Below are 26,842 nucleotides of genomic sequence, written 5' to 3'. Positions count from 1 at the left end.
ATGCCAGGTAATACACATAATCACAATTTTAAATTTGTGTACTGATAGATGTTGGGAGAAGGTTACTGAAAACCCTGCCACTGAATCATGCACTAGAAACTCAGAGCTGGTGCTTGAACACAGAAAGCTTTCTTCCTCATGTAATCACTGCCTGGCAGTGTCCTTGTTTCTCCTGGCAGGCTCACGGTTTGTGCTGCACAATCCTGAGTAGATGGGACAGTGAATGAGACACACTTCTCTGTGAAACTTGAAATTGCAATGCCTCTATTAGAGTGTCCTGTCTCAGGGCCAGCCTTACTAAGGCATTTTAAATGCCCCAAGCGGCTTTCTTTCCTGCTGTGATTTACCGAAGTTTTGAATTACTCTTGTTCATCAGTAAATTGGTTAAAATTCTCAGGGATGTTCCTTATTCTGGGAACTGGTCAGTAAGCACTGAAGTTTACTGCAGCTCTCCTAATTTCAGCAGGAATCAGTTATTTATTAAATTGCTAGAGCAGCTATGAGAGCAGCTATTTCACCTAATCTCTTGTTTGGAAACACAGGTTATTTTGTTCTAACTTCTGGATGGGGAAATGTAGGTCTATCAATAAAAGCCGTTTATGTTCATGTAAACTGACTTTACTCATCAACTCAAGTTAATAACCCTAAAAACTAGTTTCAAAATAGCTGACAAGACAATACAAATTGCTTGCCATAACCTGCCTCTTTTTCAAAACAATTGTGTTAAGTGAATGAAGATAAACCAAAGCTGGTATTTGTAACAGTTTTTCACAGAGCTTTTCCTTTGCCTATGCAAATCAGTAGACAACAGGAGTCAGTTCACCTTTTCAGTGTGGTTTTTCTCACCACTGCTCAGCTCTTTTTAGTGTTCAGTTTCAAAATTCTTGTAGCTTTTTGAGTTGCTAAATCATTACAAGGTGGGTGGGAGGTGGTGATGGAGGATAGAACAAATAAAATTAGCATGGGCAAGTTGAATCCATAGCAGGGACTTGGTCTTGGCATAGTTAAGTATACAAAGATAAAGGAAAAGCCTATAGCGTTTTTGTAGTATTTTACTTTATTGACTTACTGTTCCAAAATATTTTCTAGGTAAAATATCACAATGAAGGTGGCAGTTCTGTGTCTATGCCTTATCAGCATCACAGCTGCATGGCCAGTGAGTAAATCACAAACACTATCCCCAGCACTTGCATTATTTCCTTAGCACATCAGCAAGAAACACTGATAAATGTTTTTTCTTTTTTCTCCCCTCAAGGTGATTCAATCCAAGCAGCATGCCATTTCTGCCAGTTCCAAAGAAAAATATGTAAGGTCATTTTGTCTTTCTGTTAATTTTCTTTGATAAGTACTTCTTGATTTTTGTTTGCTTATTTGTTTTCCTTCAAAACACATTTTCTGGTACTTGTTCTATGATTGTAGATGCTGGCAGAACATGTCCTTACTTGGTTGTTATGAGCTAGTTTCAAAGCAGAGAGCCACTGATGTCCACAGACTTTTTCCTGTGTCATGTGTCTTGATTGTGAACTTTCATTAGTTCTATCTCCAGATCAGCACTGGAAATCTTTTTTCTTAATGAAAAATGTATTAGCTGTTAATTAAAAAGAGAAAGGGACTGCAGTATGGCGAAATTACTATAACCCATATTCGTTAGTGTGGATCAGATGACAATATTTGGTGTTGGAGGAGCACCTTAATCCAATATCCTATTTGTTTTTTTGAGTGATGTAAGTGAACTGCATTTAAACTTGTTATATAGCTCTTTAATTCATTCCCCATTGCTAGCTGTTACCCTTGCAAAATAAATTCTTGGCTCTGAGAACCAACTACTGCACTTAGTTTAGAGTCTTCATGAGGTGGGAGATAAATCACCCTCCAGAAAGGGCCTAAGAATTAGCAGAAGCAATGGTTGTTAGCTATAACTTCAAATTCTACTCAATAAAAACAAGCTGGAGAAATTGAACTAAATTTGCCCAGGCTCTGCCAGTGAGAGAGGCACATCTATCTGTCTTATGGGTACAATGTTTATCTGGGATGATGCCTTGTTCTGAGTCCTCTTCCTACTGCAATGAACAGCTGAGGACACATCCCATACAGAAGGACTAGGCACTGCAGATGCCACATCTGGTGAAAGCACGGGTTGGGATGCAGTAGTTTTGCCTGTTCCTTTGAGGATTAACCCCTCCTTTTTATTTTCTCTTGAAGGACTCCAGGGGCCATCACTTGCACAGATATCACAACGACTATGTGAATTCGCAGTCTCAGGAGAGTCAGCAGCACTCACAGAGTGACCTGGCATCATCTCAGCAGGTACAGACACCTAACTAGAAGAGAAAGCAGAGCATCTTTCCATACCAAAATTTGCAAGTTATGATTAAGTGCTTAAAGAATAGTCAACATGCTGATCAGCTCTACTGTATGTGCCTTTGTGTACCAACATTGAGCTTTGTGTTGCTTTCAGACCCTTTACTCTTCAGAAGAAAGTGTGGATGTCCCAGAACAATTGGTAAGTGTTTTGAAAGACAGCATGTCCATTGAGTGCTGTAGGGCAGCCAGTGTGGAGCAGCTCTCATTTTTCTCACTCAAGTGTGGTTCTTGCAGTAACAACTCTCCCGAAATAAAACAAAGCTCCAGGCAGGAGGAGGTGAACTCAGTGCAGTGCCTGCACATAGCTCCTCAATAGTGCCTATGCCCTGGGCCAATAGGACAGGTACCGGTCTGCACCTCTCACATCCATGTTCATTTGCCTGATGTGTAATAAATGTTTTCCAGCACTTTCCTGATGTGTCAAGCAAGAGCCATGAAGATGTGGATGATGATGACGATGATGACAATGATTCCAATGACACAGATGAATCCGAGGAGGTTGTCACGATTTTTCCCACAGACATTCCAGTAACCGAACCATTCCCCACTTTCCCTTTCACCCAGGGAGACAATGCCGGCAGAGGTGACAGTGTGGCCTACAGGATGAGGGCAAAAGCTGCACTGTTGAAGTCTTTTAAACTCCACAAAGCTACCAAAAAGGTGAATAGGACTGGTCAGTGGTGCTCTTGGAAATGGGGAGTGAACTTGAAAATGGACATGGCATTTTATAGGAGTTAGTTTTGAAAACTGGTATAGAGAAAGTAGGCATAAGTGAAGTGTCACTACAGGACATGAAAGAACACAGGCACACACAGCCGTTCTCAAGGTGAAGACAAAAAGGGAAGGTTATTTTCTGACTCTAACATTTATAGTTTTCCAAAAGTGACAGTGGATTGGAGGGTGACAGTGCCACCTCTCCAATGACACTGGACAAACCAACAGTTCATCAAATTTCTCCTCTTCTATAAAAGAATGCAAAACAATGAGTTATTTAGAGAAAGTGTGTGAGAAAGTTTGCTACAAAAATGTCAACATCAGAAGGCTTAGAAAATCTTAAAAAATCAGGGTGACAGTGAAGGAATGCATTTCCTTTCTCTGGATACCATAGATCAGGGGTCTTGATGGCTGCCAATGCACTGGGGCAGGACTGCAGCTTGCTGCTGCAAGCTGTGCAAAACTGCAGTTTGCACTGTCGCGACTTACTCGCACACATGAAATCTGAGGCCAGGAGCAAATTAGAGTTTCTCATAATGTGAAAGGCTAGTGTAACTCCATGAAACACCACAGTATCTCCAGGCAGAGGTTCATCATGCAGGCTTTGAGCGTCCTCGCAGCAGCAGCCGGCGTTAGTGCAGTACTTGATGAAACAGTTCCCCAGGAGTGACAATGGCTCTTATTCTGCTCTCTAACACAGCTCATCTATGATGCGACTGAGGAAGATGAGAGCGACATGGATGCAGACAGCCAGCGCTCTGTCTCCCGGGAGGATTCTGCTTCCCGCAGGTCCCTGAGGAAGCAGGCCAGCAGCGTGGTATGGTCTGACCAGAGCCACGGGAGCGACAGTAGCGAGCACGACAGCGACCGGCATGACCGGAGCTTGGAAAACGACAGCAGGCCCAAATCCGACAGCCACGAGGGAGAAGGCGACAGTAGCAAGTCTGGTATTAGAGGGGACAGCCTCTCAAGTGTGGAAAGCAGGGAGAGAGGGGACAGCCACCCGAGCGTGGAAAGCAGGGAGAGAGGGGACCGCGTGTCCGCTGAGCTCTCTGACCATATCAGCAGCCAAGCCCTGGAAAGTGCCGAGGATTCTGAAGATCGTCACAGCATCGAAAATAATGAAGTCACTCTTTAAAAGGAGATAAAAATAATATTTCTCTTCTTTTCCAATCCCTACCTAAGGGAAGCAGGGGGTAGCTTCATTTCGGGGAACTGTTTATTAATGTAGTTTGCATGGTGACTTTTGCGGTTCGGGGCGGCCCATGGCCCCTGGGGGAGGCTGTGGGACACGGTGGGCAACCATCGCCCCTCGGGCACGCTGCTCTCTGAGCTGCCGGGTGTTGTTTTGCTGTAACGGGACTTAAAATAAAACCTCAAAACCCTGTACCTGCATTACTATTCACTGGGGCTTGGACCGAGCCGGGGAGCTTTAATACTTCTTCTTAAAATGATGTGAAATGGCTGTTCCTCACAAATTTAACCAGTACAACCTCTTCGCGAGGCCTCCTCGTATTTTCGCCGAGGATGAGCGGGACTCCAAACACCCAGCGCCGGCCCCTGCACCGCTACCGCAGAGGCGGTCCGGGGTTGCCCTGGAGAGTGGAGGGAGGCGTGGTAGGAGGAGAAGGACGGCGGGAAGGAGGTCCCGGCCGCCGCTCCCGCAGGGAACCAAAGGGACTACATCTCCCTCTGTACCCCGGGCTTTCCGCCAGAGGGCGGGAAGGGGCGGCAGCGGTGGGGCCGATGGCGGGCGGCGGCGGCGGCTGCCGGCGCGGTCGGGAGCAGCTGGAGCTGGAGCGGCTGGGGCAGGCGGCGCGGGCCGGCTCCTGCCCGCCGTCGCCGCCGCTCTCCGTCTGCTCGCGGCAGGCCTGGAGCCGGGACAACCCAGGCTTCGAGCCTGAGGAGGACGCGGCGGCGGCGGGGCCGGTGCTGGAGATGGACGTGGAGTGGGGCAGCCGAGCCGCGTCGTCGCTGGGCAGCGGCACGGGGGGCCCGGTGGGCGGCGGGCGGCGGGCGCGGAGGGGCCCCGTGGGGCGCGGCGGAGCCGAGGGGCCGGGCCGCCTCCCGGGGCCGCCCGACGGAGCCGCGCCCCGCAGAGCGGCCTGGGCCAAGCGCCTGGCGCGGAGACTGCGAGGTGAGAGGGCCCCGGCCACGCACCCCACACCCTGATCCGGCTCCTCAGGCGCGGATGTCGCTGTAGAGCTGTTTGTAGTCTCTCCTCTGTAGTTGCCTGTAGTCCTCCTTTCCCTCTGCCCGTGTCCTTTTCCATCCCGTGCTCTATGTCCCCATTTCTTCGTGCACATCTCTCTTCCGATTCCCGTCCCGGTTATGGCCCCCAGCACACGAAGATGTAACCCCATCTGGCTCCTTCCTTTCCCTACCTCTCTGCCTCCCAGGTCTTACTCCTGGCTGCTTTCCTGTAAGACTCTCCTGCACAGGGGAAGTTTAGTTTGAACATTAGGATGAATTTCTTTACAGAAAAGGTATGGAATGGACTGCTCAGGGAGGTGGTGTAGTCATTGTCTCTAGAGGTGTTTAAGGAAAGACTACATGTGGTACTCAGTGCCATGGTCAAATTGACATGGTGATGTTGCGTTATAGGTTGGACATGATGATCTCCAGAGGTCTTTTCCAACCTTGGCTTTCTGCCTCAGGTCTTTGGAAGGTTGGGGCAAAATGCTTGTGCTTCTTTTTTAGCAATACCCCATTCTATAAAAGTTGTTAGGATGGGATGAGATACTTAGAGTGGGCTGCTGGGATGGTGTTTGAATCCCTTTACTTTTTCTGGAGTATTGTGCAGTGCCTTGGTGCTGCCCTTTACAGTCAAGTGCTGTCTGCAGTCACATAGCTAGTGACCAGGGACAGAGTTGGAAGCAAAACTGAGCACATATCAAGCGAACATTTGAGGTTCAAAGCTTACTGCAGTAACTTCCTGCTGATCTGGCCTTGTACAGGGTTGATTTGACATTAGCAGAGAGAATGCTGGATGGGGAGTCCTTTGGATTTAAGGTTGTGAGAACACATTGTAAACCCTCCTTTCTTTTCAGAGTAGCTTAAAATGTCAGCTTCAAACTACAAGGATTTTAAACAGAGCATTGGTTTAATTGTTGGGTAAGATCTTTATAGTAATAAAGCTGCAGAAAAAGCAAACCATATTTAGAAAAGAAAGATTCTTCTTCTGAAATGTGGATTTTCTGAAGATAGTAGGTAGTACTGTTGTTACTGTCTGCCACGGCATCAGTGGAACTATGAAAACAAGCTTGACTTTCAGCAAGGATTTGTACCTTCTCTGATTTTCATGTACATTCAAAGATTGTTTGCTGTAATGATTTCTCTAGCTTTGGCTGTATTGCACCAAAAGAAATCCCTCTTGAACATTGCAATATCTTAGTGGTATGCAAGTTGGACTTGCAGAGATTATGGAATAGAGCATGTTTTCTTTTAGCAGATTTTATTGGGACCATGTTCAATGACCCAAGTCACTTCATAACAAGAAACTAGAATAACCAGGAAAAACTACCAGTAATAATTGTGTTGTGCATGAATTGGCACTGTGCTGTTTGGAGTCTCCAGCAGTGTGTTTGTTTTAGTCCATTGCTGAGACATGTAATTGCCTAGGAAAAGAGCCACTTCACATGCAGAAAGTTAAGTCCTTTTATAAAAAGTTTTACAAAGTTTTTATACATCAGATGCTCCGTTCATCTTAATTGTTGCCAAGAAGAATCCTCCAGTGCATGTTTTTAACTGTGGTGAAAAACAGCAGTGTTTTTACATGAGGTGAATGTGAGTGACCTGGTGGTGACCTGGCAGGTGTTGCTCCTGTTCCATCTCTGTTGTGATTTGTGCAGTAGTACTGAAAACAGTTTCTGTTGATTCCTGACCTCCTTCTATAGGCAAGTGTAGCTAAAGTTACTGTGACAGATCCTTTTCTGGCTCTTTGATGAGAATGTTGCCATAAATTCCTGGGCACAGTAAATGTCTGGGTGAGACTTTGGTGCTGTGAAGGTGCTGCAAGGTGCTGTACTTCTGAGGAATAGGTAACACCATATCTGAAGAATGTGATCCCTGTGCTGTACAGTTTAAAGGGGCTGATTGCAAGCCTGACTTTATTGGGCCCTTGAAGGGTAACTGTGGGTTTACTATTGAAAGAATACTCCACGGTTTTTTAGATATTCCATGGATATCCATGAGTATCTTTGAAGACTGGAAATGGTGCATTCAGTTTTATTTCAAGGACTACAGGAAAGTTGGCATAGATTTATTTAATAGAATTCCATCTCACTAGACAGAATTCAACAAGAGGGAACAATCCCTCTATCACAAGTGGATATCACAAGTGATAGTGTCACCATGGCAAAAAAGATGCCACTTAGTATTGAAGGATGTTCAATGACAAATTGCACTTTACTTGCTATGAGTTATGAAAGAAAAATGCAGAGAGGATTTAAAGTATTGGGATTTTGGTAATTGCTGTAACAGGAGTTACTAAGTGAATAGAACCGACTATCAGTAGTTGAGGTTCTTCTTTATGTGGATTCTCTTCAGATTCTAACATGAATGTTTGTGAAGTGCCTTTAGTTCTTCTAATTTCACAGATCTCTTCAGCAAATATCCCAGATGCTGAGAGAAGAGGGACTGATTATTCTACTCTGTTAAGGAGGAAGTTACCAGAAGTTTTGATGGGTAAAAACAAGGTGTGTTTCCAAAGCCAGCCTGGAAAGGTAATCCTGCCTTGTAGAGCTCTACTTGGTTACCCAGTGCCGCCATGCCCTCATGTCTGTCATCACTGATGTATGTTGAGCATTACTTGAAAGGTTTTCTTAGTTATTGATATACAAAGGTACAAAATACCCTTCCTGGTGACTAATTAATTCATACTTTCATGAAGACTGTTACATACAGAATGAGTATGAGCAACTGTTAGTTGCAGATTTGTTGGATGAAAATACACAGATTCTGTCAAAAAGTGGATGAATAGCAAATGTGTATAAGAAAACAAAACAGTTTTGTTTCTTGCAGCAGATGTAAAATCCAGTACTATGTTTGATGCATTTAAATCAATAGTCTAACAAGGGGAAAAGGGGAATAATATATTTATATTGCAAATATGTAACAGCTAATGAAAGCTCCAAGCTAGCTGATGGGAAAATTCATTGTTCATTTAGCACAAAAATCGTCGTGTAATCCCTGGTGCTGTTTAGTTGGATTTTTTCCTTGCCGTAACTTTCTGTTCTTTGCTGACTTGACTCCTAATGATAGTCTAATATGACAGAGTTTGAGTTTGGAAACTTTCTGTTTCTGCTCACCACATATCTTATTGGTGAGTAATTGCTGACAGCCGGGACTTGGCTTTCTCGCCAGCTTAGCTCACTGTCTTTTCCAGCCTTTTCTTCCTCTCTTCCATAATGTCTTCCTGCTGCAATGTAGTGCTGTGTTAGAGGCTGAATTTATTGAGTTGTTATTATTGTTATTATTTACTCAGTAAATGTTCTTGGATTTGTGTTTTTGTCTTCAAGAATGACCTAATGGGGAGGATTTGGTGTTCAGTGTAGTAAATTGCAGTATTTATCTGCACATTTTCAAACTTGGCCTTAAAGAGCAGCTTTGAAAAAGCTCTCCTGTTTGGGGGCTGACACTAGGGAAGGCCCTAAGTTACCAATTAAATCACGTGAACAGAGATTAATGCTGAAACTGTTAGTGCTTGCTGTGCCCATGCAAGAGAAGTTTCCAGTTTATGTCACAACTTAAAAATGTGGTAGCTGAAAGGCTTCAAGAAGCATCTAAAACATTTTTTTTTCTCATTTATGCAGGTAGAGGTTAGAGCTTCCTTATTCCCATCTCTGTTAGCAAACAAAGGTCTGCAGCAGGCAGCTTAGCCCATTGTCTTAGCCTTACAGCAGTGGTTGCAGATTGACTGAACTCATGCTTCATTGTCACGTTTATAATGTGTTTTGGCTATCCCTTGTTAGTGTTCCATTTCAAATTACTGTGGTATGTTTGATGGATCCAGGATTTTTCCTAGGGAGTTTGAGGTTACTACATTTCCATCTACTAAGAAGGTGAAGGATGTTTTGAAAGGTTAGCTGTTTAAAACACTTGAAAAGGGTGGAAATTTACTGCAGTTCTGTAGGAGTGAATTTTTAGTTTTAAATGCTTTTTCACTGATCAGAAACTGAGGTAAAATTGCCTTGCTTTAGGTTTAAATGAAGAGAAGCTCCATGAAGGGAACAGTCTGAGCAACAGCAGCTGTTCTCAGCTTTTTTTCTATTCTGTACTAGGCATAGGAAATAAGGATGGTGTTTGCTAACTGCATTTTGTTTCAAGGTGGTTGTTCCTTTTAAGAGACTCTATTTAAAAGATCCTTTTGCTTTTTTGTTACCCACTTGTAAGAGATCACCAAAGTTCAATAGCTTCTCTCCCTGTCTTTTTGGGAATGTCAAGCATTATATGAAATGAGGACCAGGAAGAAACAGTTCAGCTGATGCTGTTGCTCAGGCTGACATCTAGACTGTACAGCAGTTGCTCATTTAGGCTGTTACTGATGTTTAATTGATAACTCTTTGTTGTGCAGGGAGAGAAACCATGCAGAAATGCTCACCAACATCCCTGCTGTGTCTCTTGCCTGTCTGAGAGGGAAAGGTTATGATACGGTGTTTTAAAAATAAGTTTGACTCAAGTATCCTCCTTTCATGTAGAAAATTAAGACTGCTTCTAAAGGCTCAGTAATGAATGTGCATTTTCATTCATTGAACAGTGATTTGCATGTTTAAAAGAAAACGTACCAAAGCACTACATTTCCATTTCTTGAAGGATGGCTGTCTGTGCATGTCTCTGTATCCTTGTATCTGTTTTTATACCATGTGGTTCTAAGTGCTAATATTTCTGCAAATCTTCCACAGATTCTATTAGGGTTCTGCTGAACTGTTCTGAAATTATTATGGTATCTCATTGATAGTTGATACTGCTTCAGACCCCATTCTGTCTGCAAACAAAGCTCCTCTTGCTTAAACTTAAAATCCATAAAAGAACCTGCAGCAATGACAAAGGTTAAGCTTTCAACGCTACTTACTATTTCACTTGTGTATCTGTACCAGACATCTGTGCATATCATTATATGTATCTTTTTCTTTTTAAGCTCTGTGGGGGACAAGACTCATGGAAGAGAGCAACACCAGCAGAGAGCAGTACTTGAAAAGTATTTTACGGGAGCTGATCACATACGTGGTTTTCCTCATGGTCCTGTGTGTCTGTAAGTACTATTCAGCACCAGTGCATCCAGTTCTGTACTACCTGCTTGTTGTGATTTCAGAAAGAAGGTTGTTTGATGGGAGAATTAATAGACAGGTAGGCAAATACTTGGAGTCAAATATTTCAAATATTTCTCTTTTTTCTGTGCATGGGCTGTTGCTTGAGACTGAAAGTACTACAACTTTCTGCATCTTAACAAGCTTAGACTCTTCAGGCAGGATTATAATAGTCTTGTTCTTTGCTTTTAGAGAGCATTTTTTTTTTGTAGTACCACATTGCAGTGTAATACTTCTGCTATACTTTTTGAAATCACTGAGAAGAAATGGTAAATGAAGAGGAGGAGTTAGCCATCCAGGACAGATAATTGAATCACCACATTTGAAGTTCATCAGCAAGGTTATACAGAGAGACTTCTGTGCTTTGTGCCATTTGTTGTCTTGATACCATATGAAGTATCATAACACAGGAGAACATAGAACATAGTAACATTAAATTTACAATGCAAGAAAAAACTTCTTGTGGAGTTACAAAATATCTGTTTTATTTGTTTGCTAGGGAGAAAACCAACAAAATGTGCACATTAAGTTAATGTATCTTTAGAAAGCCAGTATGTTTCAAGTCTGTAGTTTTTAGTGTGAGCAGTTCTGCCATAAATGGCTGAAATACTGGTGACTTTTTGAGTTGCCATTTATGATCAGTTATATTACAACAAAATGATGTTTTAAATGATGTTTTAAATTTTTGTGAGAGGGAATCTCAGAGTGGAAAAGCAAAGGCAAAACTACACTGGTAGACTGTCTCTGAGAGCAAGTCTGTTTCCTTGAGCATAACGGAATTACTAAAAAGCCCAAATTTTATACTGTTGACACAACTGTTTTGATGTTGTACTGCAGGCATGTTTATATATTAAATAGCATGTTTTTTTTCCTTCCTGAGTAATTTAAGAATGCTTAGAGCGGGTTTATGAACAAAGCAGTACAAGGGTGCCTGTGGCTGGCACATTGTAGCACCAGGAGAAGTGTTGCAGTGAGGGGTCTGCTTTAAAGTGGAATTTGTTTCAGCAGGAGAAGTTTGACCCTTAACAGGCTGTTAACTGTTTGTTTTGCTACAGAAAAAGATTTTGCTAACAGAATAAAGGAAAAATGTAGTGTGTTAAATATCTGGAGATATTGCTAACTTATTAGTATTTTTTAAGTATCCTTTTTATTTTGTATATAAGCAATAACTGGAGGCAGTCTGGTCTGTGGCTTGGCATGTCCTAGGAAAGTGCTTCCCAGTAAAGGCTAAATGCTGTGAGCATTTCTTGGTCTCTTGTTGTTTGGAGAGTAATGTTTAGAGAGAATCCAGGTATTGCACAGTCGCGTGATACATTCCATGTGCACAGTAGAACTCTATTAAAAATAGTTTTTGCTCTCTGGTTGTTAAAGGAAACAAAAAATTTATAAATTTTATATAATTACTAAAACTGACAGTGATTGTTCAATGTAGGCCTAATCTTTCAGACTCCTCTGATTTTTAGCCATAGAGTGGTTCAAGTATTTACAGGTGGTAACAATACCTATCATCAGTGGAGAGACAGAGGCATCTGAGCGTGGATCAGAAGCCAATCTTATTGAGAATATAAGGCATTTATAGATGGTTTTACTGGTATGGCACTTAAATAAGATTCTATTTTTGGTAACAATTTCCCATTGGTTACACATTCTTCATGACATCACATTGCCTCGTAACATTATCTTATCACAAAAGTTTCATAACATGTCTCTTGCTCACTTCTTGCCCAGGGAGAATTTATCTGGTTTTGTCTCTCCAAAGGTTTCTGCTTGACCAGGCCTAGGGTATCAGGCTCCTTTATCAGTTCCATTGTACTCTCTGTTTTATTCCCCATAAATACGCATGACAGAGACTATTTCCTCAACCCATCTTAGTTTTGTACATCATTTTGTAGTTAATGCTCTGTGGCCCTCAGCCATACCTTTGGCCCTGTGTGAGGAAAAGGAGTAATACAGTCATTTATTTTCTGTGGGGCACTGCACATCTGTACTGGAAGTTCATTGCTTAATCCATGTCATTCCCAGTGCCCTACAGTATCCTAGTTGACTGTCATTATCTGCTCAAGCAGAGCATAATTGTCCTGAGGTCTTTGTGCTATCTGTGCCAATTCTCCATGCATGCCTTGGGTAGCACAAGCCACCTAAAAAGGCCCTGCCTGCCTCTCTTCAGGCTGCTGAAATGTGCCTTTATTTTCCTTGAGGTTTACTTTGGTAGAAGCATTAGTAATAGAATGAGGTGTGGAAAGGAGAAGAGAGTATTATAATTGATTGATCAGTCTACCTTCACTGCTTTTGTATTTTAATCACAGTTGACAGATAAATGCTGCTTGGTGTGGATATTGTTTTGGAGCTTAATAGTTCCACTACAAAATCTGTACAAATACACTGATGTATTCAAAACAAATAAAGGTTTGTTTTTGGTTGGTTGGTTGGTTTTTGTTTTGTTTTGTTTTGTTTTTTCTCCCTCTTTATTTCATTCCTTTATCTCTCACTCCTTACCAAACCTTCTGCAGTGACTTATGGGACAGTGAGTTCCAGTATGTACTATTATACAAGGGTTATGTCACAGCTCTTCCTGGAAACACCTGTGTCAAAAACAGAGAAAACTGATTTCAAAACTTTGTCCACAATGGATGACTTCTGGAAGGTAATCTAAACCCAAGTTTTTGTATCTCTTTTGCTGTGGTTCACTGGTACTGTCATGAACTGTAAATTTAACCTTCAGAATCTTATTTCCTAACATGGTCAGGCTTGTGCATGAAAATCTATGTGCACAATGTCAAAGCTATGGAACAAAGTAGGTCTTTAATATGTGAAAATTTAGAGCTCAAATAATGTTGGTGGGACAGGGTAGGGCAAGTTTGTGGGATGTCTTTGAAGGGCAGGTAACAGTAAAGTCTTATGTCAGAGAAATTATTAACTGCAATTCTAACACTTCTGTGGAATGAAGATCTACAAAAACAGTGCTGGTAGCATGCAAACTGAAGTTCTGTCATCCTCCCCAGTTCACTGAAGGCCCTTTGCTGGATGGTCTTTACTGGGAAATGTGGTACAACAGCAAAACCATGGCAGAAAACAAAAGCTTCATTTATTATGAGAACCTGCTCCTAGGAGTGCCTCGGATTCGGCAGCTGAAAGTCAGAAATGGTTCCTGTGCCATACCCGAAGATTTAAAGGAAGAAATCAAAGACTGCTATGATGTCTATTCGGTAGCTAATGAAGATACTGCTCCTTTTGGACTCCGGAATGGAACTGCGTACGTAGCATTCCTGTAGATACATACTCATTTTTTATATACTCTTCACCCATTTTTACCGTGTTAGTCAAAGGAACTTTGTAACTTCTTTCTCAGAGGTTACATCAAAACTTTGTAGCAAGGACCCTCTGAATTAAAGTATATTTAATAGCTAATGCATGTTTTTTGGTCAGGTTTTATTGGTGTCTGTTTTATTAATTGTAAGTTGAAAGTGGAAAGACCAATGTGCTCTTTTTCACTTCTGAACTAGTTGGACATACACCAATGAGAAGGATTTGAATGGCAGCAGCCACTGGGGCTTGATTGCCACATACAGCGGGGCTGGTTATTACCAAGACCTCTCGAGGACCAGAGAAGTGACAGCTCTGCAGATTGCAAGCCTGAAGGAGAACTTGTGGCTGGACAGAGGGACCCGAGCAGCCTTCATTGATTTCTCTGTGTACAATGCAAACATCAACCTGTTCTGCGTGATCAGGTATGAACAGAACCACGACTGTGTTCAATTGCACAGTGTGGGTTGTAGACCCTGGGTTTTCTTTTGAAGGCTTTGTTTTGGGGACGTAGGTGCGTCGATGACATTTTTGCCCCGTGTCCGGGAGAAATGATAAGAACTCATCCATGGATATCAGAAGGCTAATTAATTACTTTATTATGCTACATTATTCTATGTTATATTACACTATATTACATTACATCTAAACTGAATCTGCACAAGCACCCAACTGCACTCAACTGCACAGAATCTTGTGACTGTCTGCTGACCGACAGTCTGCACATTGTGCTTGGCCCTGATAGGCCAAGGAAACAAAACACCATCTCTTTGGGTAAATAATCTCCATATTGCATTCTGCTTTGGCACAACAGAGGAGCAGCGAATGAGATAAGAATTGTTTTGATCATTCTTTTCTCTGCTTCTCTCACTGCTTCTCTCAGGTTCAGAGAATGTGAATCCCACAGAGGTGAGTGTGTGTTTTGTGTAAAAGACAGACAAATGAAGTGCCATGCCTCCCTGTCAAAGAAGTGAGACTCCTCATGGAGTCTGTCCTGGCTTTCCTGGTGCCACAATGCCTTGGGTGTAGTTTGAAGGAGACCTTTCTAGAGAGTTGGCATATTCAAGTAAATGCATGGGTATAGAGCATCAGCCTTTGGTTTAGACAGAATGAAACAGGCAGAGATGAAAACAAATCTTTCTGTCTCTGTTTCCTCACTGTTCCTGAAAGGCTTTGAGTTTTAGTCAAAATTGAGTGTGGTCACATTTACAACTTTTGTGTGGTGTGAAAAATCAGAATCATATGTGGGTTTGTTTCTGTTATTTAGCTAATTATACAGATAAACCCAAGTGTCTTTTAGTAGTGCTTTTCATCAGTTCTTGTTAAATTAAATTCTTTTTTTCTTTGCCTTTTTTTAAATGCAGGTTGCTAGTAGAGTTTCCAGCCACTGGAGGCCTGGTTACATCTTGGCACTTTCAGCCTGTGAGGCTGATTCATTACATCTCCACTTTTGATTTTTTCCTGGCAGCCTGTGAAATGTCCTTCTGTCTTTTTGTTCTGTATTATATGGTGGAAGAGGTCTTAGAAATTCGCATTCATAGACTGCGCTACTTCAGAAGTGTTTGGAATTGCCTTGATATCCTTATCATTGTAGTAAGTAACCTTTGTAATCAGCTAAAATTGCTTTCTAAAGTGCACTTTGTGGGAGACATGAATTACTCAGTGTTCCTGTTGGGGTTTTAAGGTACAGGACCATCATTAGGAAGGATACTTCCAGACTATTTGGCTATTCAGTCTGAATTTGACAATTTTAGTCTGTGTTGCAATGTTGGAATGTTTCGCAAAGTTGGTTGTTCTCTCTTCAGTGCTTTCAGCCTGGTGCAAAGTTAGAGTATTTGTCCATTGTGCATTTTCAGTTTTTGTTTATACAGACTTTTACTTAAGGTGACAAACTTGCCCTCCCTTCTACATATCTGGTGCAGACTATTGCACTGGCTTTCAAATAAGAAAACCATCTGCTTTAAAGAAGTGATTTACATTTCAAGGAATGGGACTTGGATTTAAATATGTTTGCAAAGAACCACAAGGAGATTTATCTTGGTATTAAATACTCACCAGCTAATACCAAGTTTGAAGAAGTGCCTCAGAATTGTAGAGTGCTAGCAGCTGTCTAGGTTAAGTGGACAGTGTTGCACATCAGTAATCTTAGTGCACCAGAAAATATGAGCTTTGGATATAAAGCTGCATAATATAATTCTCTCTGGACTCAGATCAAGCTGTGCTTACCAAAAGTATACAAAGCCAGAAATGCTGAAACAGTTCCATCCCATACTCATTTTGTATCTTCAGGCTTGGATTAATCAAAGGTTTCAAGTCTTGAAGCCAGTATTTGTAATCCAGGCAAATATTACTTGCATCACTGTGCTTTGTAAACGAAGGGCTGCTTAGGATGATGTTTACATGAACTGTGTGCTGTTTTTTACACTTAATGGTTGGGCAGGGAAAAAATGCTTTGCGGTTACAGTCAGTGAAGAGTATTCAAGTGTGAGTGTAAAATTCAGTTCACACAAGAGGTCAGAATTCTGTGTTTATGCCTTGCCTGAGGGGCATTGTTTAAATGTAGGATTATGTACTTATGACTCTCTATATGTGGTGAAGTGTTCACTTACAGTAATGAACAGCACATTTGCAGAAGTGAAAGCAAGAAACCTCTGTGGTAAAACCTCAGCTTCTCTGCTGTTGCTTGTTCTGGGCAATACTGCTCAGTCTGTGCTCTGGAGAAACTGTAGTACCTTCTTGGCTGCTGCTGTCTTTCTGCTCTGTGTTCTTTTTCAACTTTGTCTGAGTTGTCATATTCTCTTCCTTACATTTTCTTCTCTGCAACATCACTTCTATAATCCTGCTAGGTGCCACTGTCATCTTGTTCTTCACAAACAGTGGCAAGGAAATGACTTTTAAATCTTCTTACTCCCAGACTATTTGTCTGTAGTCCAGGACTATAATGGTTTTACTGTGAAATGCATGAAGTTCCGCTTATCTTAATTTTATCTGACATAAATGTCTCAAACAAGTTGTTTTAAAACCTAATTACTTTTTGTAAATTTGTGTGTTTCTTTTGTCTTCAGCTGTCCGTGGTAGCTATAGGAATTAGCATCTATAGGACATCAGCTGTTGACATGCTCCTGAAGAAGCTGCTGGAAGATCAGAACTCATTCCCCAATTTCGAACCCTTAGCATATTGGCAAATGCAGTTTAACAACATTGCTGCAGTCACTGTGTTTTTTGTCTGGATTAAGGTAATTCAAGACACACGTCTTTATTCTACCATTAGAATGTAAGCAGTATTCTGAGTTTCATGTGACACATTATTTGAGGTTTACTCATGTTTCTCTCAAAGTCAATCATGTGAGAAAGTCAGAACAGTGATAACTTCTTGTAGATGAAAAGCTAAGTTGTAATTTGCTACAGGTGTAGTCAGCTCTTGTTTAGGTCTAGAAAATGTAGTCAGTCCTTGTGTTTTGTCAGCAGACATTGTTAAGAAATGTTTTTATTATTCCTGAGTTGATAAGTCAGTGATTCTTACTGGGTACTGCTTTGTCTCTAGCCATGCTCAGTAAGACATCTCATGTAAAAGAGTGGAGAGCAATCATGTTAAGAAATTGTCTTCCTTCTCTTTTCAGCTTTTTTCTTTGTTTTTTTTTCTTTTAACAGCTTTTCAAATTTGTTAACTTCAACAGAACGATGAGTCAGTTATCCACCACAATGTCTCGCTGTGTCAAGGATGTAATTGGCTTTGCCATTATGTTTTTTATTATTTTCCTAGCATATGCTCAGTTGGCCTACCTTGTCTTTGGCACTCAAATTGATGACTTCAGCACTTTCCAAGATTGCATGTAAGTACAGGTATAAAAAATGGAAAGAAGACTTTGGTGTGTTGGTGAATCGGTTACTTTATCAGAGGCAAATCCTGTGACGTCCATCTAAGCAGATAAGCTCCAGGTACACTGCTGTTGATATAACCTGGTAGCAAGCACATTTTTATAACATTTTTATCTCTGTGTTATTGCTGTCAGAGCAGTAAGCTAAAAATGGCAGGGCTGGGTTGGTGTGGTATGATTTTTACAGGGGCTGGTTACATTCCTAGACAAAGCAATGACTCCATGTTCAGTGGTTAAATGCTTATTGAAATATTGGATGCATAATAAGGTTGTCTTCCTGATAGTGTTCATATTGCTTGACTCAGAGTGCATCTTAGACAACCACAAAATGTATTAGTATCTGGAATCCAGGAGAGAGAGAGGACTTAATATAATATTGCTAATCAATTTTTCCTTGGTTGATTTGGTGCAACACAACCTGATTGTAACTGAGGAAATTAATAGGTTCTTCAGTCACTGATTTCCCCTGCTCCCTTACACTGGGGCAGTGTTGCAAGGAGTTTCTTGCAGAGAACTAAAGGAACTGGAAATATGCTGATGGTGCCATAAATTGCCAAGCTTCTTCTGGCTTAGAGGGAGAGGGTTGGGGTTGTTTGTGTGTGAGGAAGATGGGAGTGGGTCTAAGAGCTTCACAGTAGTAATTGTTAGTTTGCTCTCCTTCCTGTTGTGACCAAAAAGGAGAAATAACCCCCATGGTATAATTGTGTGTGTGGCACCTGACTGTGAGTTGGGTTATGCCTATAAGATGTGCTTGATGAATTATTTTTGCAGACCCTGATTAAGTGTTACAACAGTGCAGACCTCTCTGCAGCCTATCAGTCACACTGCTAGAATAAAATAATTTGAGAATCCTTGCACAGCTCCAGTAATATTTGCTTCAACTCCTGGATGTGTTTTGTTTTTTAAGATTTACTCAATTCCGCATCATTTTGGGAGACTTCAACTTCACAGAGGTTGAAGAAGCTAATCGAATTTTGGGACCTGTTTATTTCACTACATTTGTGTTCTTTATGTTCTTCATTCTTTTGGTATGTACACTTTATGTGGGGTGGGTCAGTGGATGTTTTTGCATCACTTGTCCTTTGATTCCTCCTGCTACTTTTGGGGCTTTTTCTGATAATGATGAGTGTATGACCCATGAAGGGGCCTGACTGCTACAGGGCTGGTCACTACACTCCTGTTTTTCCTCATTTAAAATTGATTTGCATAGTATATTTTTTGTCATTCGCATGTTGTGATCAACATTTTTAATTTATTATTATTATTAATTTTATTTCTAAAATCTGAATAGTGCCTGGTTGGCGGATACAGCAAGGCTGTCTCTTTTGGTGAAAAGTAGCTGTACTGTTCCATGCAGTCTCTTGATTCATAAAGTGCTCTAATGTGTAGCTGGCTGGGTTTACAACAGCCTTGTTCTTGCATGCCACACACAGCTTTGCCTGCTGCAAGAGCATGGTTCTTCAGCAGTCCTGTATCATCCTAATTTTTTAGTGTTATTTAGTGACCCTCATACTTAGTGCAGCTTTTTGTTACTATTTGAGATGAGGAGGAATGGCATTTGGATTTTATTGGTGGGAAAATACTTCATCTTGGATGTTCACTTGTAAGGATGCAGAGAATTTAAAGTGTTTTGTGAGGAATTTAAGTGGTTGGTGAGATGGACCAGGATTCAATGGGAAAATAACAAATGTGTCACTATGTGCCAAAGGTTCACATAAAGCAGGTTTCCTATATGCTTTGTAGCACCTAAAGTATTCCAGAGGAACAGTCTAGTGTCCAGCAATGGAAAGAAATCTCTTTTCTAAGGGGCAACAGAAAAGCACTGGAAGGTGAAGTCAGAGCAGGTTATCCAAAATACTCACTGTAATTTGTGTGTGTTTTTAATATCATTTTTTCTGAAAGAAATGTTGATGCAAAGTCCCTTGAGACCAGTCTGATACCTGGAAATAAGGTGAGAGAAGATGGGCAGAAAGCACCAGCTCTTAAAGCTGGGCAAAATAGCAGCAGAAAATAGCACAACAGTGAATTGTCAAGTTACCTCTTACTTCTCTGGTGTTGGGCATGAATGCATAAAGATACAGCACTGAAAGACTGTTCCAAAGCATGCTTTTTAACATGAGGAAACAGAGGATAACATTGCCTTTCTACATTGAACATGCCAGTAAATTGAGTAACTCTTCTTGAATATGCAGCTTTTAATTCAGTTATGTTTACTCCATGTCTAGGAGGAGCCTTTCAGTCATGACAGCATGGTTTGATTAAGTTACGTGCTTGGCACAGAGTTAGTGAGACCAATATTTTCTCCTTTCTCTGTACAAGAAAGAGCTCTTTCCAGAGTTGGTGCCATAAATGCCAAGTGTCTGATTTTAAGCTTTTAGTTTGAAATGCAAGCAGAGCCGTAACTAGATAAGAACCTTTGTTTTGTGCTGATTATTACAGGATGAGTAGTTAACTTGATTCCTCAGGCATTTTTGTTGCCAGCTGTTTTGCCTGGATTAATTCACAGCTGTTACCTGTGTAAGTTTTGCTTTGCAGGGTTTACTGCCACTGCTGTAGGTAGCTGTGAACTGTCTCTGGAAAGTAATTCTCCAGTTATGTTAATAACCAGTCATGTTGATTAAAATTTATTATACTGCAGCACCTCATATTTCAATACCAAGCTCTGGATTTTAGTTTCATTTTAAACAGATGACCATTTTCTTCTGGCCTTTTGAAACAAAATCCATGTTAAGGTGTGCACAACAAGGTCATAGGAATAGTAGGGCTCAGTCCTGTTGAAATTTGAAATGTCAACATTTTTGTTTTCTCTTATGAACAGAACATGTTTTTGGCCATTATCAATGATACCTACTCTGAAGTCAAATCAGATATGGCACAACAGAAGGCAGAAATGGAATTGTCTGACCTTATCAGGAAGGTAAATGTAATGCTTTGTTTGTTTGACATCTTATTTGTCACATCTGAACTTATTTTATAAAATACTATATAAACTGTACAAAGTAAAGCTGGCAGCAGCTGGTGAGAGTACACATCTCAGTTAAAATAAATTAATCTGAGCTGAGTGTAAATTAAATGAGTGAAAACTTCCCATCACAATGTGTTTCAGTCACGTGAGACTTTGCCTTGAATGATCACACTGAACACACTGAATGAGCTTGTACAGTAGCTGATTTCTGTAATCAATAAACTTGCTAGAAATCTCGTTTCATGAGAAACAACAGAATTTTACTTTCTCTTTCAGGGCTACAACAAAGCCATGATCAAACTTAAATTAAAGAAAACTACTGTTGATGACATTTCAGAAAGTCTGAGACAAGGTGGAGGAAAACTCAATTTTGATGAACTCCGGCAGGATCTCAAAGGGTAAGGGAGTTGTTACTTCTTATCTTGAATAGTGTACCCAGGGCCTTGTGATGTTAACTTTTTGATTTGATTTTCCTCTATCAGAAGCACACTAATGTGGATAAAGACACACCAGAGTGTTTTTCTCTGCATTATGGCTGGTGTTGGCATTGTATACCAGAGAAAGGTTTTTGAAGCTCTGGGGCCCAACCTCCTTGAATTTCTGTGTTTTGGGGACAAAAACAGAGAAATGACTGAGGAAGCAAGAGACCTTTGAGGAAATGGTAATGTTTCTGTCAGACCACTGCAGGAGTTTGTGGACAGTCGGGAGTCCATGGCAAGGGTACAAACAGAGATACAGAAGGGAGTTGTGAAGGAGAAATGTTCAATGTAGGGAAGATTGGTGCTTTAACTAATGAAGGATAAGGACTGAGGGGTTTTTATCAGTGTTGTGAATCTGTAGGCAACACTGGGATGTCTTTGTCTTGAGGATGAAAGTCTGTTTGAAGTGAAATGTTTTCTAATACACAGAGTTCTTTCAGCATCTGAAAAATGGAAAGTGAAGGAACTACTTTTACTGCCTTTTCAGGAAGGGGCACACGGATGCAGAGATTGAAGCAATATTTACCAAATACGATCAGGATGGGGACCAGGAATTGACAGAGCATGAACACCAGCAGATGAGAGATGACCTGGAGAAAGAGATGGTGAGCTCAACATTAGGAGTGGGATGCCGCCAGCACTGTCTGCCAGTCTGCTCCCTGTGCTGGTTTCCTGCCTCAGAAAAATCCTCTTGTCTCCCTTCACTTTTGCTGTCATTCATGGCTGTCTGAGCAGAACTGTAAAAAGGCACAGGGGAACTGATAGAGGACAGGAGCTCTTTGACCTTGACACCATCATCCCCCATGTACAGGTGAAAGTTTTTTACATCTTCTCTCTCTCTCTCTCTCTCTGGCTTGTTTTTTCACGAAGGAGGATCTGGACCTGGATAGGAGCTCTCTACCACGTCCTCTGAGCAGCCGCAGCTTCCCCCGGAGCTTGGACGACTCTGAGGAGGATGAGGATGAAGACAGCGGACACAGCTCCAGGAGGAGGGGCAGCAGCTCTAGTGGGGTTTCCTATGAAGAGTTCCAAGTGTAAGTTTATCCTTCTGAGGGGGACAAATCTGCATGTTGGATTTTAGTTGGCTTTATTTTTTTATTGTGGGTTTTCTTCTTTTGGTTATATTGTATTCTTTCCTTGATATTAATCAAATTTTTTATAAAAGCAAGTGTTAGGATTTTGTTGTGCATAAATCACTCCTTTTAGTAGCTTTCAAGTAATGTTTGAACTGAAAGTGCCTTAGAGAGCCTCATGGGAGTTGGTTAGAATATAGAAAATCAGAATAAACAAAAAAAAAAAAAAAAAAATCAGCAACAAAACCCCTGTCCTAAAACCTTGTCACTGAAAAGTCAGAGAAAAGGGTCATGTTACAATAATGCCAGAAAATACTTTTCTGGGTTTTTTAAGTAGTAAACCCTTGAGTTTATTTTAAGTTCAGTCAGTGCTTTAATGGTTGTTTCTAATAAGATTAAGTTACTCATGAGTGTATTTTGTCTGAAGTGGGAGATCTCCATATTAATTAATTACAGCAACACTATCTGAATAAAGAATTATATAACTGGAACCAACAAATTTTTATGATGATGCCCTAAGAGCAGTGAAAGCAGAGTGCAAGATGTACTTTTTTCCCCCATGTGCTTTGCCCCTGTTTTACTTTCTTGCTCTGGTATACCTTGTCCCTCCTGGATGGTCGGACTGGTTTGTGGGAAGTCAGAGGCGTGCTTGGATAACAGTGATGTCCCATCCTTGTCTGCTCTGTGTGTTGACATGCTACAACAGTGCTGACTGGGCAATGTCTGTGTCACTGAAGCTCCCTCTTGTTGCCCCCAGACTCATGAGACGGGTGGATCGCATGGAGCACTCCATTGGCAGTATCGTCTCCAAGATTGATGCTGTTATTGTGAAGCTGGAAGCCATGGAGAGGGCCAAGCTAAAAAGGAGAGATGTGTTGGGAAGACTGTTGGATGGAGTGACAGAGGTAAGAAACTCACTCTCTGTGATCAGGAAGACCTGAATGTCTTCCTGTCTGTTGGCCGTTCTTCCTACTGCTTGGCAGGATTGAAGGAGTGGTGATAAAGAGGAGGTGGTTGCTTTGGCAGTAGGTGAGTGATTTCAGTTAGGTGTTAGGAAAACATGAAATTTAAAACATGAAATCTTGGGAACATGATTAAAGATTCAGATATGACAACATGTCTTACAGCAGCGCTGTGTCACCATTTAAACCTGTGATCTGGACAGCAGTGGTGTTCAGTAGTTGCTGAAGCAGCTCTTCCATATCTTGGTGTCTGTTGGGATTAATACAATATTTTTTGTGGACTAGTCTGTTAGAGTCTATGGGATCCAGTCCAGTCTGCTCTTATTCTCCTTCTTTGCTTCTGGAACTGTGCATGGCAGGGGGGAGAGGTCACTTCTGTTACGAGGGTTACCTGACCTCTTCTGCTTCCCCTTTCACTCTCTCTTTCCTTGAGGGCCCTTTGGAAGTGGCCAGTGGGAGAAATGTGTTATTTCTGTAGATGCTAAAATCTGTCAGGTGGAATACAAGTTGTGCTTTCCTAGGTGGCAACCTGGGCATATAATTTCATCCCTGGAAATAAAACAGTTTGCTGTGGGAGCTGTATCTCAATTAGCCTATGGAATTACTCAAGTGGTATAAGAATTTCCTGTGATTGTATAGGGTTTTGCCTAGACTTCAGTTTGGAAACTCCACTTCCAGCTTGTGTCTTTTAATGTGTTTAGGATGAAAGACTGGGCCGGAACAGTGAAATCCACAGGGAACAAATGGAGCGGCTGGTGCGAGAGGAGCTGGAGCGCTGGGAGTCAGATGACACAGCCTCCCAAATGAGCCACAGGCTGGGAACACCCCTGGGACTGAACGGCCAACCTCGCTCCAGGAACTCCCGGCCATCTTCTTCCCAGTCTGATGGTGTTGATGCAGGAGCAGGAAATGGGGGGAACAACATCCATGTGTAGCTTGAGCTTTGTAGGTGATTCCACATGCTTCAGGTCAGTATTCAGCCAGCAAATTCCCCAGCATGAGGGGATCATTCTGATCAGACCCCTGAGGACATCTTTCACTAGTGGGAAAAAGTAAATATTCCCTCCATAAATCATTTTCAGGCCTGTGTAAGCCACATGTAATGCCAGCAGTGAGAGTATCACTCTTGGAAACAAAAATGCTGGAAACTGAATGGATAGCAAGTGGGACAAAATCTACCAGGACTGAAATCTAATTCTATAAAAATATTATTGGGAACACTTGCACGAGGACAGCAAGTTTCAGACAAAATAATGTACAGTGGCTGACATACTAAGAGGCTATTAATTTTCTGCTTCCTCTTGGAAAGTACAATTTTTAAAGGCTTTTAAAAGCAAATATTAAAATAATGTGGCATCAGTTTGTCTTATTCATTATAACAGCTGACAGATAAAACAGCACATTTTTAAAAAATATGAGTTTCTACTTGTCTTTCTGAGTTATTCTTGGTATACTTAGAATTTTACTTAATTTAAAATATTTTTTCCTGTTTTGAGAGGTACATTTCTTTAAGCAGAAGAACGTGCACTTAGTTTGTACAACTGTAAATTGCATCATTCTGTGATAGAAACTGAATGCATTATAAATAGCATTTAGCAAGAAATGTTTGAGAACTGTCTCTTCACACCCAACTAACATAATAATTTTCAGCTAAGTTGCAATGTGCCCATTTTTTAATTCTATCTTTTAATGATTTAAGTGTTTCTGGGATAAACATTCCAGAGGTTCTTAGATAAGTACAGCTACTTTGCAGAAAATACATTATTTAAAAGCACAAAAAATTGAAACCCACTGAGTTTTCCTTGGGTGTGACACGGAAAGGGGCAGAGAAGTTTCTGACAGTTGGGAAAATCTGATCTTGTGCCATGTGAAGTTCTAATCACATCTCAGCTATGTGGTCTGTATTTACATTTAACTAAACTGCTTGAGAAATGATTAGCTACATTTCTACATAGACTTTTCTGCTGAGGTGCAACACAGGATTCCTTTGGGAAGTGTTTATATTATAATCACAGATTTTTTTTAATTTAATTCCCTCTGCTTTGTGTCATAGAAGCCTTATTTTTGAAAGGACATGCAACATTGAAATTCTGTTGGTTTCCTATAGAGAGCACCGAGACAGTGTTTGCAGTTTTGCCTAGGAATATTCCCCATATGTGGAATGCTGGTTTAGGAGCAAGGCTGTCAGTTGTGGTTTTTTCCTGAAGATGGCAGTGTTCTGGTGTTTAAAGACTGAGAGCTGGTGAAAAAGAATGGAAAACTACATAATCAACCACATCTCAGCTATTAGTAGCATATGCAGAGGAAAAAAGGCCAGTTTAACAAAGTGTAAGTGGCATGTGTTATGTTGGTGCCTTCGGTTTCAACAAGCAGTTGGTATCTCTTCATTCTTGTGGGAGTGCTGCTTAGGCAAAGCTTCCATGTTCCATACATTCTTGCAATGGCATTGCCTGGATATGCGGAATGTCTTTCCTCTAACCAGTGAACTTGTTAAACTAAAGAGAATTCACACCTTTCCATTTTTGATTTTACGGGAAACCATACGCAAAGAAACCTAATTAATGTAAGCTGGAAGAGGATGAAATTCAGTACTGGAATTTTTTAGTAGCTCTGTCTCGGGAACAGAATTATGTAGAAGAACAGGTTGTGGTTCTTGTGTGGGTTATTTGGTCCTGTATTGGGAAGAAATTCATACCCTTTCACAAGAGTCCTCATGAACTTGCGAAAACAGCGCACAGCACAGTGGGTAGGGCATTCAGATTAAGCTCTCACCTTGATTGAAGGGTTTTACACCTCAGAAACCTTTCTGAGGAAAGCTTTTCAGTGTTGAACTGCATTTCTGACTGTAAACAAACAGACCAAAGAGAAACACCAGCTGTACTCTTGGCCATCTGGTGTGCAAGGAAAATAGAAAATACTATACCAAAGCAATTTAAATATACAGAGCCTTGTCTTTATATTCATATCCAAGATGTGTCTTTCAAAATGTAAATTCAGTCACTCAGTTCACCTTTCATTTGTACTATATGTTTATTATGAAAATGTTTGTATTAATAGCTGTATTTGGTGGGATGTATTTCTGTAACATGTCATTACGTGATAACAAACTTCATCTTGAAGTGCAGTAAGTTTTCATGGGGTACCCATGTGCATTGACAGTGGGCCTTGCACTAAGTGCATTGCCACTTGATAAATGTTACAAACATTTTATTGGTGCATTTTTCAGTTTTAGATTATAATATCATTTGTCACTTATTACAAAGGTACAGTTTTTTGCATAGTAATGTACAGTGTTTGGTCTTATTAGGAAGCTGTTAATTATGCAAATCTTCCACAATGATCAAGAATGAGCACTTTATTTCCTAATAAACATTTTATATAATCTACAAAGCAAATATTGTGCCTACACTTCGTTTGTTTATAATGGAACATGAAGAAAGCTACATTTTATTTGTGTTACTTTTAGCTCATATCTTATTCTCATATTACCTAATAAAGGGAGCAGAGGGTGTAAATGAACACAGTGGACTGGGCTGATCCTACCGATTCACTGCCCAAGCAGTCCTTTTTTAACACTTTATTTAAGATTTGTGTTTCTGCAAATGCACAGGTCTGCTTTCTGCTACTTCAGGTAGCAGCTCCTACTGCTAGTAACTGTCTCTTCATTACTTGCTGGGTAATTTAAGTTGGTTATTTTTTTTCTCTATTCCCTCTTTTTCCTCCCCCTTCATTCAGGAGGGAATACTACAGCATCTGGAGGGTTTGAATAGAGCTTGGAAAGCCCAGGCTGTCATGTA

General features: G+C 41.0%; 2 protein-coding genes across 3 annotated transcripts; both read left to right on the top strand.

Annotated features, from left to right (window-relative positions):
* Positions 1–1,102: 1,102 nt before the first annotated feature.
* SPP1 (secreted phosphoprotein 1) lies at positions 1,103–4,331 on the top strand (the record flags this gene model as incomplete). Its single annotated transcript, XM_084204535.1, has 6 exons — positions 1,103–1,156; positions 1,256–1,306; positions 2,203–2,307; positions 2,459–2,503; positions 2,770–3,024; positions 3,779–4,331. 6 exons carry the CDS (start codon positions 1,103–1,105, stop codon positions 4,214–4,216), a joined length of 948 nt encoding a protein of 315 aa, XP_084060661.1. The 3' UTR covers positions 4,217–4,331.
* Positions 4,332–4,824: 493 nt separating this feature from the next.
* On the top strand, positions 4,825–26,429 carry PKD2 (polycystin 2, transient receptor potential cation channel; the record flags this gene model as incomplete). 2 transcript variants are annotated; one of them, XM_084204158.1, is made up of 15 exons in its annotated part: positions 4,825–5,215; positions 10,217–10,330; positions 12,896–13,029; positions 13,388–13,638; positions 13,889–14,113; positions 15,053–15,281; positions 16,754–16,924; positions 17,340–17,521; positions 18,474–18,594; positions 20,385–20,483; positions 20,808–20,929; positions 21,498–21,615; positions 21,881–22,044; positions 22,841–22,988; positions 23,747–26,429. In XM_084204158.1, the coding sequence occupies 15 exons, from the start codon at positions 4,825–4,827 to the stop codon at positions 23,978–23,980; spliced, it is 2,703 nt and encodes a 900-aa protein (XP_084060284.1). In that variant the 3' UTR covers positions 23,981–26,429. The 2 variants fall into 2 exon arrangements, with proteins under 2 accessions (XP_084060284.1, XP_084060285.1); XM_084204159.1 differs by lacking the exon at positions 4,825–5,215 and adding an exon at positions 7,384–7,775.
* Positions 26,430–26,842: the final 413 nt, after the last annotated feature.

This window comes from Fringilla coelebs, assembly GCF_963513975.1.
Source record: "Fringilla coelebs genome assembly, chromosome: 4".
In the NCBI taxonomy this organism is placed as follows: domain Eukaryota; kingdom Metazoa; phylum Chordata; class Aves; order Passeriformes; family Fringillidae; genus Fringilla; species Fringilla coelebs.
Note: the sequence above shows the minus strand (reverse complement) of the source record. Positions and strands in the feature narration are given on the sequence as shown.